The 19,585-nt window shown below is 40.7% G+C and overlaps 1 protein-coding gene across 1 annotated transcript in view; it reads left to right on the plus strand.

Annotated features, from left to right (window-relative positions):
- Nucleotides 1-19,585, plus strand: part of LOC108719539 (histamine H2 receptor) — a 91,056-nt gene that overhangs the window by 41,276 nt on the left and 30,195 nt on the right. The window contains exon 2 of the mRNA XM_041587450.1: nucleotides 3,917-4,208. Within this exon, the coding sequence (XP_041443384.1) occupies nucleotides 3,917-4,208 (292 nt within the window). The remainder of the gene's footprint in view (nucleotides 1-3,916; nucleotides 4,209-19,585) is intronic.

Here is a 19,585-nt window from a genome sequence, read left to right on the forward strand (position 1 = left end):
GGTCCTGCTGTTGGCAGAATTACGGAGGCATATGCCTGTAATGGAGATTAGATAGTACAAATGTGCAGCAGTAACTACTCACAAGCAACAGATAACTGGAGGTAATTTCCATACAGCATTGTGTTGACATCAACTGTGCTTCCAGGTATTTAACACATGTGCCTGTGCTGTTCAGCAGTAAATGTTATAAATATATATATATATACACAAAAGGATGCAGGATTCATTTTCTTCAGATGGTAATATCACAGCAGCATAGAGCAATGACATAGAAGTACGACAATTTTTAGGCACAGTGGGACATAGGAACTGCTCACCATCCCACGTGCTAATGATATGGTACAGTCTTTGCATATAAATAAAGGCAATTCTTACTCTGAGAGGTTTCAGTATTTCACTTCATTTTGCAATTTCCATGCATTCTCTGCTTACAACTTTGCGCGTGCCTGCTAAAGAAGTATATAATATATAATTTATTTATATGTGGTTTATTTCATTATGTGTATATTTATGTCATTTATACACAGCAACAGATGGAGCAATATGTTTGTGCATCTGGTACATTATCACCCTTTTCTTCACTGTAGAACAATTTGGATTAAATCTGCATTGCCCTATATCTCTCGTCTCATGGCTGGCATTTAGAATAGGAAGTGGGTCACCAAATGTCATTGCAGACATCGGTAGTAACACACACGGTGCTCATGTGAATCATTTACAGTGTTGGTCAGAGGCAGACAATGCAGATCAAGAACCAGGACACATTTACAGGGGCTCAAATCAGGCCAAGGTTCAGAATATCACTCTACAAGCCCAACGGAGAATTGTGTGTTAAGTATGTGGCTCCACAGCACCTTGTGTCCCCAAACACCACCCAGTTTCTGAATGGCTTACAAGCTACAACATGGAGCTGGCCACTGCTCCTGTATAAACTATAACAAACAAGGGAAAGTTGTGCTCACTGCTTAGAAAGCAGCAAGTAGGTTGCAGGTTAAACGTAGTCCCTGTGTAAAATGTATAATGAAGCAATAGAATTCTTAATGAATCAGATGAAAATTGAGCATAGGACTGGCCAGATATGGGATGACTTTGACGTAGTTGTTCAGCTTAAATATATTGCAATATATGGACAAACAATCCCTGTTTTGTTTAAAGGATAAGTCGTTTTAGTAGCAGTATGCACAAATGTCTCAATGTCCTGAATATACCGTATTGATAATGGGTTGAGTGCAGAGGACTCTTGTATTTGACTATATGTATTTTGTGGTCACAGCCTCATTGCACCCCCGCCTAATGGTTTTACAAATTAGTGGTGAGCACAACTTACCCTTGTTTGTTATGTTTCTGGTTTTGACCATTACCTGTACTGACCCTAACTTGTTCTTGACATTTTAGAATTCTCATTGTGAACCGTGTTCCTGTTTGGTTTTGACCCCGGCCTGTTACCTTGACTGTTCCTGGTTTGGTACCGTATTGTCTGATTGGTATTGACCTGTCTCGTCCCTTGACCACGCTCATTGTTCCCTGTCCTTTCTGTTTATGTTACAGTTCCCTTGCCTGCCCAGAGCTTCCCCCTTGATCCTCTCACGTTAAAGTGATATTGACACTATTTCAAAATGCTAATCTACATGAAAGGTTACCTATAGGTCATGTTGATCGTTTTTTGTTGATAGTTCTGCTTTTGTAAGTAATTGTCACTTGAAGCAGGGCCGGAACTAGGGGTAGGCAGAAGAGGCACGTGCCTAGGGCACAAAGGCAGAGAGGCGCCAGGCACGTACCTCTTTTGACGCTTTCCCCTAGTTTGGACCCATCTGTGGCTGCAGTTCCTGCTGAATGGCAATCGTGTGTTCTTCTGCACATTTGCATGGCACCGGCGCTTCTGCGCATGTGCAGTCACTCGTCCTCCTCTGTGCATGCGCAAACGATTGGGGGCTCCATAGTCGGCCGGGTTGCCTAGGGTTCCTGGCCAACTTAGCCCGGCACTGACTTGAAGTTCCTAAAGCTGACTGTTTAGTCAACCTGATAATGCTAATGGACACCGACTGCACAGATATGGAAGCCCCCTCATAGGGAAAAAAGGGGGAAAGAAATGTAATGTAAAAGCATCAGGCAGATACTTTTATGGCAAAATTATAAATAGCATTCAAAGATAATGTTATGATAAATATTAAAAAAAAGTTTATTTTCTGGTGTCAGTATCTCTTTAAGTCCTGGCGGCATCAGAATATTCAAAATTAGACGAGCACTCGATTTTCATCCGTATAGGCTAAAAAGTAAACTTTTATTCCAAACTTGTTAAAAACATCAAATCTCTGGTGCGTTTGGTATCAACGGAGACGTAGTCATAGGGGTTACACATAAAAACAGCAAAACGGCTTTTTAACAGCTTTTCCAGACATGACTTCAGTGATTACAATAATTACAATTAAAACAAAATGGGTTGTTAACCCTTTGCTGCCGACAATGTTTTAACATGAATCGAAATAAATGTCACTTTCATATTTACCTTAAAGAAGATCAATTAAATACTCTTAAAGTGGACCCGTCACCCAGACATAAAAATCTGTATAATAAAAGTCCTTCTTAAATTAAATATGAAATCCAATTTCTTTTTTTTATTAAAGCATTCATAGCTGTTGTAAACTCATTTAAAAATATCAGCTGTCAATCAAGTATTGCCTACCCCATCTCTATGCCTAGGCATAGAGGCGGGGCAAGCAATTACTTTCACTTTCCATTCAGCACTTCTTACGCTCTCCCTACATTCCCCCAGCTCTCTTAACGATTTAATTGTGTAACCAGGACATGGGGATGGACATCAGGTCCCCCATTCTGGTGCAAAACAAGATTCGGAGATGATACAAGACTTGCCTTAATAACAGTGTCCACAAAATGGCTCCTTCCTGGTTGCTATAATTATGAATTCCCAGACTGATGGAAACAATATTCAAATAATTTATACAGTGTAATTAAAGTTCATTTTGCTTGACTAACATGATAAAATAGGATTTGGATAATTTTTTTTGGGTGACGGGTCCCCTTTAATTACATTTTAACAATATAACATTAATGCTTCTACTCGAATACAAATGCGGTTAAAGTTTGGCATAACTGAGCACCAATGTTAGCCTATGGGGAAGGTCCCCATATGCTTTCCTACCAATTTGGGATCCAAGGAAAATCGTTTGATTGATGGATTAAAATCCTTCGAATCGTTCGATTAATCATTCGATCGAACGATTTTTCCTTCGATCGTTTGATCGTACTAAATGCGGTAAATCCTTCGACTTCGATATTCGAAGTCGGAGGATTTTACTTCGACGGTCGAATATCGAGGGTTAATTAACCCTCGATATTCGACCAATAATAAATGTGCCCCTAAGTATTACCCAATGTTTCCTAAACATGCACCCCCTTCTGTGTTTTAGGTATTATAATAGGAATTCTTAATTACTGCCCATGTTTTAACTTTGGATAATTAGGCTTTTCGATCATTATTTTGGACGTATTCCCTATATTGTTGTGACAGGTGCCTGAAGTAGCCTTTGCTCATGTGTCCAACCTTGCAGCAGCTAATATCACTTCCACCAGCGCCAAACCAGAAGAATTTCAGATTTGTGATGTATGAGTCGTTCATAGTGTTCTTATCAGTTGCTTTTCATAAGTTCATTCTCTCCTTAATAATGCTGCTGATGAAGAATCGCTGTTGAATCCCAGGCTGATGTACATTAGCAGTGTAGAATGAGGAGGTTGCTTGAATTTGTAGCTTATTAAAAGAATGTCTATCACTGTCGTGTTGTGGAACAAACACAAATGTTTCCCTCTTGCTTCATCATTACAACTGCCCAGTAAAGGTCAAATAAAATGTTTGTTGCGGGAAGCCTATAACCTATAATCCTTGTGTTTCTTGTTACAGGTCAAAGCAGACTAAAAATGTCCATGGATAAAAATGTCTCTCTACTCTCCAATTTTTCCTATGCCCCGTCTTTCCTGCGGAGAGAAGGCAACAGGACAGCGTTGGAGATTGCTCCACAGCAAGTGGTCGTTGGATTATTATTGACTGTTATTGACCTGATCACCTTCTTGGGCAATGCGGTTGTTTTCATTTGCCCAGTGGTAGAAAAGAGACTTCGAACAGTCACGTACATGTTTATCATGTCACTGGCCATGGCAGATCTTCTGGTTGCCTGCCTGGTCATGCCTTTTAGGTAAGGATGTTTTTATTAACATTGTGCTTCCCATAAGTTTGCATAAAAAAAACTAGTTCTGTATTGTATTCTATGTTTAACACCCAGGAGCTGATGTATGAACAATTTCCACTCAGAAAAGTGTTTAAAAAAAACGGACACATTTATCAAAGCCTAATTTATCAGGCTTAAATTAATAAGCAGTCACATTCCGTTAAACACCATTGGGTGTTAAAGGGCATGTAAAGGCAAAAAAAATAAAATCCCATTTTTCTTTCTTTCATGAAAAAGAAACCTATCGCCAATATACTTTAATTAAAAAATGTGTACTGTTTTTATAAGAAACCTGAATGTATGCAGTGAAATTTTCCCTTCATTTACTGCTGTGGATAGGAATTGTCAGACAGTCCCTAACTGCTGAGCAGGGAAACAATCATACTTATGAACAGCAGGGGGAGCCCCCGCCTTACTTCCCAGCCATGCAGAACTCAAGCAGCTTTGTTTGTTTCCCTGTAGAGCAGTCAGCGACTCTGAAGAGATTTGTATTTGATTTTATTTTTGCCTTTACATCCCCAGCTGCAGGGACAAAGATCATGGAGCCAGATTCAAACAGAAAAACTGGGATTGTATTCGGAGGATTATTTTGTTGCAGCCACTGGTTCTGCAGAGTTGGAGAAAGTTTGTATTAAACAATACAAAAACTATAAAATCCACATTAGATTACATGACAACACAGGACCCAGTGCAGTCTGTATATTCTGATTATTAGTCAGTCTTGCTGTATCGTTTTCTGGCAGATGTTATTTGACTTTTTTTATAGATAATTTATGTTGATCCCTAAGCAGCCCAGATCACACTGAGCATGTGCACAGTCTTGGTCTTGCAAAGATGTTTAACAACGTTACAAGATGGTGACCCCCTGTGGCCAACTTTGAAAGCGTAAATCATTAATATTTTAGCCCAATTTGGCACAAAACTTCTGTGGCTGCTACTTTAGTAACAAATAAATGGTAACAAAACTATAGAAAAGTATTAGAACCCCGAGCCTTTGCCCTGCCATCACAGACCCTGTGCTCCCTTATGAGAGAAACCATTTTTCTTGTTGGTGGTTCCCTAGCATCTGGCTGATTACTAAGTCTCACAATGTGGGAAGCAGCAAAGCACTTCTGGTGAGCCACAAGAAGCAGATAAGCTGGAGACGTAAAGGCCTCTAGTAGCTTGAGAGAGAGATAAGGGCCTTCAACACCCAAGAGCTGGAGCTCCCCTAGTGAAGAAGACCTTTCGGATTATTTGCCCGAAGAAGAAGCGGTTTATCACTGGGCAACTAATCTCCCGAAATAGCAGCGTGTGTCTCTGCCCTTAAGTGATATTATATTGAAGGAGCTCTCAAAGATTTGTTACTTCTTGGACTGTGACTACTTACTGACTTCCTATTATATTATTTAATAAAGATATGGCTTGCCCTGTCATCTTGTGAGTCCATACTAAATGGTACCAAGTACCCAGTCTCTACGTATACCACCATGGAGTGACCCAGGGCTGGCCCCATGTTAGTAGATGAGTGCCACCATTTCCAGAAAGGGAGAAAATTATAAAAACAGCCTTCTTATATCTGATATATATCTTCCCAACTTGCATCAAGTATTAAAAATTGTGGAAGGGACCTGTTCTGATTGGCCAGACAGTTATATCTATACTGAGGCACTGAGACTCCATGGTGTCTTCTCTCCACTATGTTACTGTATTCTTCATTTCTATTTCTTTTGCTTTATCTGAACTTCTATCATGAATGCAATTTTCTGAGTTGTGGTTTCAATCCAACGCATGACAAGATGCATCAGCCCTTTTAGATTAGGAGTGTTTTAAATCTTTGCAATTCCACAGAGCGCGTCGGGGTTATCATTGGATCATAGGCAAACGCATGTCATTAGTATTCAAACTGACAGTTCTTCTATTCCCCGCGCTATCGGTTCAGAGGCTCAGGAATTATGTTTTGGCTTCTTACAAGTTGATCAAGCTGAAACATGAGGGAGTTATGATTTGGGATTAATTAATGAAGAAACTCTTGTATCAAAACATTTCTGATAATGAAAGAGCTTTGTGTTTTATAAATTCATTGTTGAGACATTGATCAGGTGCAAATGTGAAATTATTTTTGATGCAGACATTTGTCTCAAAAAGGCAGATCCTAACACTTGTTTTTCTTTATGTTAGTATAATGCCCCAACATGTATACAGTATGTATGGATACTTGGCTTAGTCTGTATGTGTGGTATATATCTACAGTATATATATATATATATATATATATATATATATATATATATATATATATATATATATATATATATATATATATATATATATATATATATATATATATATATATATATATATATATATAAAAATAAAAAAAAGACCAGCAACATCATGATTTTTTTTTTTTTCAAGTGGAAAAAAGTGTTATTGCATGTATAACCGACGTTACGTTTCGGTCCCCATTGGAACCTTTCTCACCTTGGGGACCGAAATGTAACGTCGGTTATACATGCAATAACACTTTTTTCCACTTGCAAAAATCTTGGTGTTGCTGGTCTTTTTTTATTTATATATATATATATATATATATATATATATATATATATATATATATATATATATATATATATATATATATATATATATCTAGAGAGAGAGAGAGGTTAGCCTTCCTAAGGTGCATCCCTAATACTGACAGCCATGACAGATTTGATATATAGCATCTGATATATTGACTGGCTACAGGATCCTTTACATAATAACAATTGTTTCCCAAACAGAAAATTAACAACAGCCAAAACACTAATCCATGCCCTTATCTTATCCCGTTTAGACTACTGCAATCTTCTACTAACTGGTTTTCCTGACTCCCATCTCTCTCCCCGCCAATCAATATTAAACTCTGCTACCAGGCTCCTTCTGCTTTTTCCTAAAAGTGAACCTGCTCAACCCCAACTAAAATCCTTAGCGTGGCTGCCTGTTAAGCAAAGGATAGGATATATACTTCTTCTGATAACATTCAAAGCCCTTCACTCCTCTGCTCCTCACTACATTTCTTCTCTTGTCTCACTATATGTTCCTGGTCGTCTTCTCTGCTTCTCTCAGATTCACCTTCTCTTCACACCATCCACTTCTCATCTCAAACCCTTCTATCTTGCTCCTCCTTACCTCTGGAATTCCATCTCTGAATTCCTCCATAAGGAATCATCTCACAATCTCTTCAAGTAAAAACTAAAGTTGGCCATAGATGCACAGATAATATTGCACGAAACAAATTTTCGTACAATATTCGGTGCGTGTATGGTGGGAATAGAGCCAACCGATGTCGGCAGAAGTCGGCTCGTCGATCGGGCAGGAGGGAAAATTTTGATCGATGCCTTTGAAGGCACCAGAACATCGCCCATTGTTAGTGCTGAATCGTCAGATACAGGTAGAATTCTATTGTTTCTATCTGTATATCTGACGATACAGTTCTACACATGGGTATTGAAACCAACGATCTTTCCTGGAAACATCTTTTCCAAGAAAGATCGTAATTGTTACGTCTATGGCCACCATTAGAGTCTACCTTTTGGTGCACTAGAACATTAGCCTAGTCCTGTACCTACTGACTATGACTCTCCAGAAGAGTAAGACAGTGAGAGAAGAGAGAAAGAGCAGCTTTGTGCTCCATCAAGGAGGTGTAGAAGGAGCTCTGAAAGTGTATTTCCGTATGATTGGAAGGACCAGCTGAAACACTGCAATCTTCATACAAATAGAACAAGCCAAGCACAAGTTTCATGTGGCTAGACCCACCACAATGGATTTTAGGGCAAGGAAAGATAGAATCGTAGGGTAGGGTACTAAGTTGTTTGTGATTCTTGTTGCTGGTATGGGGTCCCTTTCCTTCAAATAATGCAAAAAAGCAGGGTACTCTTCTTCTCAGTGTCGTGCCCAGTGTCGGACTGGGACATCAGGGGCCCACCCAAAAACCTTAGACCAGGGGCCCACCATAAAACCTTAGACCAGGGGCCCACTCTCAGTACTATTATTCTTCATCTCCTCAATTAACCTCTATTATCCTAGTCTGTTATCTTTACATACTATAATCAATTATTCCATATATTTAGCGTCTGTTATCAAAGAAATAGGAAATGGCCATGAAATAGGCCAAAAGTTTAGCAGCATGAGGGCCCACTGACACCTGGGCCCACCGGGAGTTTTCCTGGTATCCCTGTGGGCCAGTCCGACACTGGTCGTGCCGCCATATTTTTGTGGTTTTCCAGCATCTCTCATTTCTGTACTGCTCATGTGCAAGTCCTGGGGGTGCCTGTGGCACAGGGAAAATATAACGATGAAGAAAAAGTGCTGGTTCGTGGTCAGAATGGAAGGGAATGGTCCAAACACTGTACCCTTTGATGTACTTTATGCTATGTGTACAAAAATATGTAAAGAGGTTTAGCTGGGTCAGCTCAGATGGAGCAGGTGCAAGATAATATTCCGAAAAAGCTCACAGCTCAAATAAAACATTGGGTGCAAGAAGCTCACAGCTCATATCAAACATTAGGTTCAAGATAATATTCTGAATCTGCTCAAAGCTCAAATGGAACATTGGGTGCAAGAAAATATCCCAATTAAGCTCACAGCTCAGATGGAACATGGGTCCAAGATAATATTGCCAATACAGTGTGTTAATCTCACTAACCATTCTCTATAAGAAGCCCACATTTAGTTGGCACATGCTGATTACAGTGCAGGGTAACTTTGTCTTGGGCTGCTTGTTGAAATTAAAGGACAGATAAATATAATTGCATTTTGCTTCTATATAATGATGATGAGTGAGTGTAACAGAGTCAGTGAAGAGGCCGTACAAGTATATAATGAGGGAGCCATGATTTACACCATTGGGAAGCTGGAAAAGTCTTGGCAAATGAAACATTAACAACACTCATTTATCACACAGCGGGAAACAAAAATCCTCAATGGAAAGAAGAAGTTCAAGTGCGGATGAGCTGCAGTGAAGCTGTTCATCAAATGTAGTCATTATAGGGATAACTTGATGAACGTGATTATGCAATTTTCTTTAGCGGTTGGTTTTATGGATCGGTAAAGGTTTCAATGGCAGTTAAAGGGATGGCAGGAAAACACATATGAGAAGGATTTGGAAACTATATTGACTGTGTGGATCTGTGCGGTGGAAAGCAAAGGTATAAGATACGCTGGGTGCAAGTGATATTGCTCTGGTGGAGCTATGTCTGTAAGGCTGGTCACAGGCATGTTAATAGATAAAATTGGGGCTCTGTGACCATATGTCCTTGGAAATCATTTGCATAAAAAAATGTAAAACAGCGTGACGTGACAAGTCGGCTTAGTGCATGATGTATTGGAGGAATTAGCTGTATCAGAAGCTTCTCGAGTCCTTGAGGCCCAAATGTCACAAAACTCCTGGCTGCAGGAAAGTGCTGTTATACACACCATGGATGGATAATATTCTTATAATACACAAAAGCCATGAATATCTTGTAAATGATATCCTTATAAACGGTGACGAGTCACATGACTCACTAAAAATTGTGTATTATAATAAAGTGCCACTTGGAAAATATTAGGATACTAGAAGTAACCTTGGATATGGAACTCCTTGGTGACTTATAATATCCTAAGATTTTACAATAGGGTGTACTTTATTCACTATATATTTCAAGGAAGATAATGACAACACTAATTAATGCTAACTCCAATACAGCAGTTGTGGGGGGGTGGTGACAAGGGGGCCCAGAGCGTGGGGCCTCCAGAGTTTTTTTTTGGGGGGGCAGCATATTTACGGTACGCTACTGATAGTGTGAACTACTAAACAAGGGGACCCTAACCTTTTATATATGTGAGCCGCATTCAAGTTAATTCGCCAAATATTATAGATAGTTCATTAAGGGGTTTTCTTCTAAAATTTCTCTGATCTTGGCCCTTATTCGGAAAGGGAGAAAACCACAATGCTGGCCTCCACAAGCTTTGGAAGCTTTCAAGACTCTCAAAGAATCTTTTTCATCTGCTCCGATCCTTAGATACCCCAACCCTCTTCTGCCTTTCTTCATTGAAGTTGATGCTTCGGGTGTTGGGGCTGGAGCCATCATGTCACAAAGGTTACCTTGTGATGGGAAACTGCATCCATGCGCTTTCTTTTCTAAAAAATTCTCATCTCCGGAAAAGAACTATGATTTGGGAAATCGTGAGTTGTTAGCCGTCAAATTGGCTCTTGAAGAATGGAGACATCTGTTGGAAGGTTCCCCTGTACCTGTATCAATCTTCACTGACCATAAGAACCTTGAATACATCCAAACACTCAAACGTCGTAATCCCAGACAAGCTCGTTGGGCGCTCTTCTTCTCCTGCTTCAACTTCATCATTACTTTCTGCCCTGGCTCTCGGAATAATAAAGCTGATGCACTTTCCAGAAGTTTTGTTCCTGAAGACCCTTGTTCTGAGAATCCTGAACCCATAGTGCCCCCAGCTAAGATTGTGGCTGCTTTGTTTCCTTCTATGGCCTCTCAGTTGTTAACAGCACAATCTTCTGCTCCTTCGGATACTCCGTTGGGTGTAGCTTTTGTTCCTCCAGAACTTCGTCACACCATCATTTCCCAATCCCATAACTCCAAGCAAGCTTTCTCTTTGAAAGGACGTTAAGGACTTTGTATTGTCTTGTGCCACTTGTGCAACCTCCAAGTCTGGGCATTCTCCTCCCAAGGGGCTACTTTTACCCTTGCCCATTCCCTCCCGACCATGGACTCATTTAGCAATGGATTTCATCGTGGATCTTCCTGTTTCCCTTGGACACACTGTTATCTGGATTGTGATCGACAGATTCAGCAAGATGGCCCACTTCATACCATTACGCAAGCTACCTTCGTCCTTTGAACTGTCTAAACTATTCATATCTCATATTTTTCATCTTCATGGTATTCCGATTGAAATTGTTTCTGATAGAGGCTCCCAATTTGTCTCTAAGTTCTGGAGATCCTTATGCAAAGCCCTCAACATTTCCCTTCAATTCTCTTCTGCCTACTATCCTCAATCCAATGGTGCTACAGAGAGGGTTAATCAAGCACTCGAGCCGTTTCTTCAGTGGCATGTATCCCTGTGTCAGGACTACTGGGCAGATCTCCTTGCTTGGGCTGAATTTGCTCACAATAATGCTCTACACACTTCTTCTGAAAGATCCCCCTTCTTCTGTGTCTATAGTCAAAACTTGTTGACGTTCCCTCAAGATTTTCTTCTCACAAATGTCCCAGCTGCCAACGATAAAGCCGTTCATATGTCTGCTATCTGGCATGCCCCGAAAGCCAACCTGGAGAAGAGTTCTCTTTCTCAAAAGAGATTTTCCAAGAAAAGAGTTTTGTCTCCTCAATATAATCTTGGCGATAAAGTTTGGTTGTCTACAAGAAATATTCATCTCCGAGTGCCGACTCCAAAACTTGGTCCTAGGTCCCATTTCCAGTTATTAGATCATTAATCCTGTGGCAGTTGTCTTCAACTTCCTCCGGAGATGCGGGTGCCAAACGTCTTCTACGTATCCCTTCTCAAACCATCAACTTCTTCTGTTTCTTCTTCTTCTACTATTCCTACTCCTGTTCAGGTTGAGGGCCACCAGGAGTTCGAGGTGAAGAGGATCCTGAATTCCCGGGTTTCCAGAGGCGTACTCCAGTATCTGGTCGAGTGGAAGGGGTTTGGTCCTGAGGAATGCTCCTGGGTAATATCCATGCTCCTCTTCTCATCCAAAAGTTCCATAAGCAGTTCCCGTCTAGCCCGAGTCATGGTGGTCCTGAGGCCCCCCCATAAGGGAGGGGGTACTGTAAGGGAAACTACTCACCAACGATATTCTCATCGCCATTCCTCGATCCAAGATGGAGGCGCCCAGTCCTCTCATGCCTCTCATGTGGTTCCTCCTGGTTGCAGTGCTGTGACGTCAGCACCTTCTTGCCCGCTGATTGGACGCAAGCGCCGGAATGGGCGCCAGCTTCAGAACACCAGCATCGGGATGCCACTGCGTCCGTTTTGGCGCCAAAGGAGGTCTATTTAAGGAGCCTGCGGACTGCAAACATCGCCCAATTGTAGGTTCTACCTCGTGTGTACCTAGGTGTTTTACTGTGTATTGATTCTGATCTTGATCTTGACCTTGCCTGTTTATCGTCTATTGAACCCTTGCTGCCTGAACTGACCTTGTTGCCTGGACTTTGACCATTATTTTGCCCAATCCTATTGTACCTCGAACTGTGCTGGTCTACAGCTTCATCTTTGGTCCGCTACTCCAGTCTGAGCCTTCAGGCCCTTACAACATGTTACTTGTGATTGGGAATCACTGTACTAAACCTACTAAAAGTAGCTTTCTGCTCCACTGAGGAGGCTCCATGTACGGATATTTTCCCAGGTGACACTTGACAAGTTGTAGTTACTTTTATTGTATTCCCTAAGAAAAAGAGCATTATGTTACACTGGGAGCAGACCACTGTGGTGTGATTATTGCCCAAGTGAACTGGAAATTTTCACATTTTTTTAATCAAAACAAAGTCGACCTAACGCCCATCCACGAATTTACCCAATATATCAAAAAATCTGATCTAAAAAGTTGGTGCGGAAAAAGTCATGACAATATCATGGGTCTAATCGAATCATATGACTTTTTAAATTTTTAGCTCAAATTGTGTGACTTTTCCGATTTAACACCAGAAAAACTTTTACAGATTTTCTAAATAAAACCAGTGCAGATCATGATGTTGGGAAACATCTTCAAAATGTAAAAGGCACATCTTCCATTGATTTCTACATGACTTCGACAGGTTTTAGCGAGTATTTTTGTATTCAGATTTTTAGCAGCTTCGGAGTATAATAAATCTAAAAAAAAATACGTTTTTTTCTTCTAAAAATTAAACTTTTTCCCCTTTAGAAGCCAGAAAAATTTGAGGTTTGCCAGAAAAGTACTTTTCAGTAAATCAGCTTTTCCTGTTTTAAACCACAGGTGTGGGATCCATTATCTGGAAACCCGTTATCCAGAATTATGGAAAGGCAGTCTCCCATAGACTCCATTATAACCAAATAATCCAAATTTTTAAAAATGAGTTTTTTCTTTGTAATAATCTAACAGTGCCTTGTACTTGATCCCAGCTAAGATATAATTAATCCTTATTGGAAACAAAACCAGCCTATTGGGTTTATTTAATGTTTACATGATTTTCTAGTAGACTTAAGGTATGAAGATCCAAATTACAGAAAGACCCATTATCTGGAAACCTCCAGGTCCTGAGCATTCCGGATAACAGGTCCCGTACGTAGGGGCTTATTTATTAAACCTCAATTTTTTCTGGTCGAGTTTTTAAAGGGGAAAAAGTTGAATTTTTTAGTGGAAAAAAACTAAATTTTTTTGAGATTTATTATACTCCGAAGCTGCTAAAAATCAGAATAGAAAAATACTCCAGCTGAAACCTGTCAAAGTCATGTAGAAGTCAATGGCAGAGGTCCTTTTTACAATCTGAAGATGTTTATTGATATTGTGATCTGCGCCAATCAGTAAAAATTGATGTGTTCGGTGTTATAGAATCTTGCTACAATATTTTGGAGAGGACCCAGCTGAGATGAGGAGTCACTTGTAGCTTGTGCTCTTCCCTTTAGAACAGCTGGAAAAGGAACCCCAAGTATTTATAGAGATGAAGTGCTTCATTCCTTCAATTCACTTTAATATCAAATGACTAATATTGTAACTTAATGTATAAAAACTATATATTTCAACCCACTACCTGAAGAAGAGGCTATAGACTCCTGAAAGCTCACTTTTTCTATAGATATTTAACAATTTATCACATCCTGACACAAGAAATTCCCTTTTTTAGCACTTGGCCCTGTGAATCCAATAACATTGGCTGGAGTAATTAGTATATCCATGGCTATGGCGGTTGGGCGACACATCGTTGAGTTCATGAGGGCGCCAGTCTCACCGGAGAGGAACAAAAGAGAAACAATTTCTTTTGTCCTTGATTTGCCGTATTTGATATTGTTTGCACAATTCTCAGTGGTTACAAAACTGTTCAGTCAGTGATGTTTGTCCTGCAAAGGAACCGCGTTGTTCAGTACAACTTGCGTGACTTAAAGAGAAGATACATTGGGTACATTGCTGAGTGATGTGAGATACAGCGGCTTTATAGTCACACTGAGCTGTGCTTTCATTCTCTTTCTCCCTGTAAAGCGCAGAGAGATTAGCGGCAGATTGGAAAACAGACAGAGATGAAAAGCGGTTTCGATTTCAATCAATTGTGTGATGTCATTGATGATGACGATGTCCTTGTACTCCTGTAATACCCTCACATGATTACATTTCTGCTTAAAGGGGGACTAAAGTCTTAAATAGAAAACACTCATTTAACACCTGCGGTGCTCCTGAAGATGAGGTTAATAGGGATCACCGTTTGTTTCAAGAATATTCACTTCCCCGCTCTGCAGCCTTTGGTAATGGAGTACTCCCGCTCCAAATGTATAGAAATCTGTAGTTAAAATTAAAAGCACAAAGAGAAAAGGGATCTTTTCTAAGTGCAGAATTTAGTTATAGATCAACATATCCCCGCATATAAAGTTACACTCACAGGATAAAAAAATATAGTAATCGCATATACGTTTCTTATCTGTCCGTATGTTTCGCTCTCAGTCCTAGTCCGCGGGGGTTATTTATAAACACCGGGTAAAATTGCACCTGGGCAGTAACCCATGGCAACCAATAAGATCATTGCTTTCAGTGTTCAACCTGCAGCTGCCTGAAAAAAGCTGATCACTGATTGGTTGCTATGGGTTATTGCCCAGGTGCAAATTTGCCCAGTGTTTACAAATGAGCCCCCGTGTATTTGGTGCTCAGAACCAGTCCCGTGCCGGTAATTAATCCTTCTATGGTCTGGATTTTGAGCTCCCTCAATTTACACTCGTTCTTGGAGTAGTTTCAGATATACGGACTCTTCACTCTTTAACCAGCGGGTTTCGCGGACTCCGATCCGCTTTCTCAAGGACTTCTTGTTTCATACATCACTTCCTTGTGACTGGTTCTGAGAGCAAAACATACGATACATATGCGATTGCTATATTTTTTTATCCTACAAGTGTAACTTTGTATGCGGGGATATGTTGAACTATAACTAAATTCTGCACTTAGAAAAGATCCCTTGTCTCTTTGCACTTTTATTTTTAACTACAGATTAAAAAGAATAAGGCTATAAATGCTGTATTTTGTATACTAAACATAAACATGAACTTACTACACCAGAATCCTAATTAAACAAATGATTTATGCTGTCAAAGTTCGCCGCAGGCGGCTGTCATCTTGTGGCTATGTTTAACATCTTTGCAAGACCAAGACTGTGCACATGCTCAGTGTGGTCTGGGCTGCTTAGGGATCGTCATAAATTCAGCGTGGGATCCGCTGGGCGGGCGCCCCTAGGCCGTGCGCTCCGCGCGGTCATAGCGCCCGCCCGCACTACCACACGCTGGCGCAAAACCTGTGCTCCCCACAGAGCGACTGGGCGGCATGCCGTCCCCAAAAATGTGCGGCCCTTAATTAATAATCAGAATATACAGACTGCACTTGGCCTGTGGATACAAATCACTACACGGTCACTGGCTGCTTTACAGGGAAACAAACAAAGCTGCTGTAGTTCTGGAAAGTAAGGTGCTGTTTGAAAATATGATTGTTTCTCTGCCGCAGTTAGGGACCGTCGGAAGTTTCATATAAACAGCAGTCAGATCAAGTATAACGAAGAGGGGATTTCACTGCATATAGTCAGGTTTCTTATAAAAATGATACACATTTTTTTAATTAAAGTATATTGGAGATAGGTTTATTTTTCATTAAAGAAAGTAAAAATGGGATTTTATTTTTTTTTCCTTTACACCCCCTTTAACAAAGTGTTGAATGTGCTTGAACTCAGTAGTTAATAGACAAGTATTTGTGTAACTGTAACATGGCAAGAATAGGGCTGTAAAACTTGCACATTAAAGGCACCCAAAGTACATCATTATCGACAAAGAATGGGGACATAGACTAGAAAGAGGTTGGAAGGGGGAGTGCCTCTATGCTATCAATACCGCACTGCCATTTGCAGACTGTAGAGTCCTGCATTGGGTCAGGTACCCACAGAATACACCAAGGTAGTCGGATTTTGATTGGAAAACCCCCAGTCCCCTTACCATGCAGATGGTCCGTGTGTACCCTGCCTGGGTACCCAGGCCAATTGCAGGCTGCATTCCCCCGACCTCCTGCAGTTAAATATAAGGATTTTCCCCTAACCTGGTTGATATGCGCTCCGGAGTGATGCCACTTCTGGTTTTTGCAGGTCCCAGGTCGGCCGAAGATTGGGGGTGCTGCTGGTAGTTTCCAGTAGTGGGAACAGGGGAATTTATAGAGGGCCAGCGGGTCTGGTTATCACCTAGTGGGTCTGAGTTGGGCACGGGTCTACCCAACTGGACCAGCGCAGAACTCTAGCGTCAGGCCTGGATTTGTGGCGAGGCCCCAAAGGTCTAGAAATTTTGGGGGTGGAATGCCACCCAGACGCATTTCAAATTTGGCGGAAGCATAGGGGATGCGATGCTGTTTAAACTGCCTTCTTACCTAATCTCCAGTGCTCCGGAGGGAGCCTGCGCACGCATGCACGGGGGGAGCATGCTCGCAAGGGTCTCTGCGTTCCAAAATGGAGCAGCAATGTGTCTATGTGCAGGGCAAGATACAGTAGTAGATTGTGCCTGTTGTTTGCACATTGCACCCTCCCCTTTACACAATAAATGATCTGTTTCTTGCACCAAAATCACAGTCATAGGCCAATCGAGTTCATTGATTTTATTTATATATAAATAAGAAAGTGCTTGTTGTATGACAAACCTGCATCTTCATATTTATATATAAGCTGATAGCGTCAAATGGGAAGATATAAGGCTGGTACATGTATGGGACCTGTTATCCAGAATGATCGAGATCTGGGGTTTTCCAGATAATGGATCTTTCTGTTATTTGGATCTTCTGGAAAATCATATAAACATTAATAAACCCAATAGGCTGGTTTTGCTTCCAATAAGGAAATTAATTATATCTTAGCTTGTATCAAGATACTTTTTCATTATTACAGAAAGGAAATCGTTTTTAAAAATGTTGATTATTTGGATAAAATGTATTTCTATGCGAGATGCCCTTTCTGCAATTCAGAGCTTTCTGGATAATGGGATTCCAGAAAACAGATCCCAGACCTGGTACACAATAAATGTGCCATTTTTAGTAGGAATTCCGTTATTGTGATCAGGTGATATATTTTTTACTTATTATCAGGGGTTGCATTCTCTCTGCATCTTTAAAGTTCCTTCATTTATCTACAAACCTGAGACCTTTAAGAAGGATGCAGCCGGCCTGCAGTTTGTCCCACAGAGATACAGATCCCCAAGTCACTTTTGTTGCTAAAAGCAGCCACAGAATGGGAAATGCTTCTCAGCGCTGCAGGGGAGTGAGCTCAGTAACACGGATAGCTTTGATCATTGGGGGGAAATGCTGTTTTTAAAAGATGAAAGATATTTGAAATAAAAAGTGATATCGGGGGAAATGCTGTTTTTTAAAGCGATATGGGATTCATTAGAAATGCAGCCCTTGCAAACTTGACTGTAGATAAAGCAAAAAACTCCCTGTTGGGCAGAGTTTGGCGAGAAAGTTGCAATATGAAGCACAAAGACTGCAATTAGAAATGAAAGAAATGAAGATATGGATGTGTCTGGGGCACAGCCAGCAAACTAAGTGTCACACTGTGGCTGTTTAAGGGTTAAAGGACAAGGAAAGTCTAAAATAGAATAAGGCTAGAAATGCTGTATTTTGTATATTAAATATAAGCATGAACTTACTGCACCACAAAGCCTAATCAAACAAATGATTTACACTTTCAAAGTTGGCCACAGGGGGCTGTCATCTTGTAACTTTGTTATACATCTTTGCCTGACCCTGACCCTGACCCTGCACATGCTCAGTGTGGTCTGGGCTGCTTAGGGATCGTCATAAACAAAGCTGCTTGAGTTCTGCATGGCTGGGAAGTAAGGCGGGGGCTCCCCCTGCTGTTCATAAGTATGATTGTTTCCCTGCTCAGCAGTTAGGGACCGTCTGACAATTCCTATCCACAGCAGTAAATGAAGGGAGAATTTCACTGCATACAGTCAGGTTTGTTATAAAAATGGTGCACATTTTTTAATTAAAGTATATTGGAGATAGGTTTCTTTTTCATTAAAGAAAGTAAAAATTGGATTTTATTTTTTTGCCTTTCCTTGTCCTTTAAAAGGTGCATTATATTATACATTCCTGAAACAGTGTGTAGGATTTGGGTTATTCTTGGAAACATGTCATTTGATTAATTCTGACAAAATAGGGTAACAGTAATGTTTTTTGCACACTTTGTGCCCTGGCCTTGGAGCGTAGAGACCTGCATGTGCCCCACAAATACAACTCTGCCTGATTTCGTATTCACAAGGCGCAGGTGGGATTGAGGCACAAAGGCTTCACCGTTCCCTAAACAACCCCTAAAGTGTTTCCCATTCAGGCACAAGCTGCCAGCGAACTCTGTACTTTCCACCTACTCTGCACCCAAAGCTGGATTTGCAATTGAGAAGTGCAGGGCATCGTCAGACCTGGTTTAATAATGAGCACTAAGGCCCTGTTGTGTTACAGATCTGCAAATAACCAACGAGAAAAGTGCAGATTGGGGATAAATTAACCAGTTCTTCAGCTGTTGCTGTTGTCCATTGGGATGTCAAAAAGGCAAAAAAAAGCTCCAAAATATAGGAACATAGTAAGTTAGGTTGAAAAAAGACACACAGCCATCAAGTTCAATCTTTTAAGTCTATATATAACCTGCCTAACTGCCAGTTGATCCAGAGGAAGGAAAAAAACCCATCTGAAGCCTCTCCAATTTGCCTCAGAGGGGAAAAATTCCTTCCTGACTCCAAGATGCAATGGGACCAGTCCCTGGATCAACTTGTACTATGAGCTATCTCCCATATCCCTGTATTCCCTCACTTGCTAAACACCATCCAACCCCTTCTTAAGGGCAATGGCACACGAGGAGATTCATCACCAGCGATAAATCTCTGCTTCTGCGGGTGACTAATCTCCTCTAAAAGCTTTCCCATAGAAAACAATGTGAATCCCTGGTGGTAAAAGCCACATGTCACTTCATTCTAGTGATGCACCAAATCCAGGTTTCTTTTCAGGATTTGGCCTTTTTCAGGAGGATTTGGTCGAATCCTTCTGCCAGCTGAACCGAATCTGAATCCTAATTTGCATATGCAAATTGGGGGCAGGGAGGGAAATCACGTGACTTTTTGTCACAAAA

This window comes from Xenopus laevis, chromosome 1L, assembly GCF_017654675.1.
Source record: "Xenopus laevis strain J_2021 chromosome 1L, Xenopus_laevis_v10.1, whole genome shotgun sequence".
Classification (NCBI taxonomy): domain Eukaryota; kingdom Metazoa; phylum Chordata; class Amphibia; order Anura; family Pipidae; genus Xenopus; species Xenopus laevis.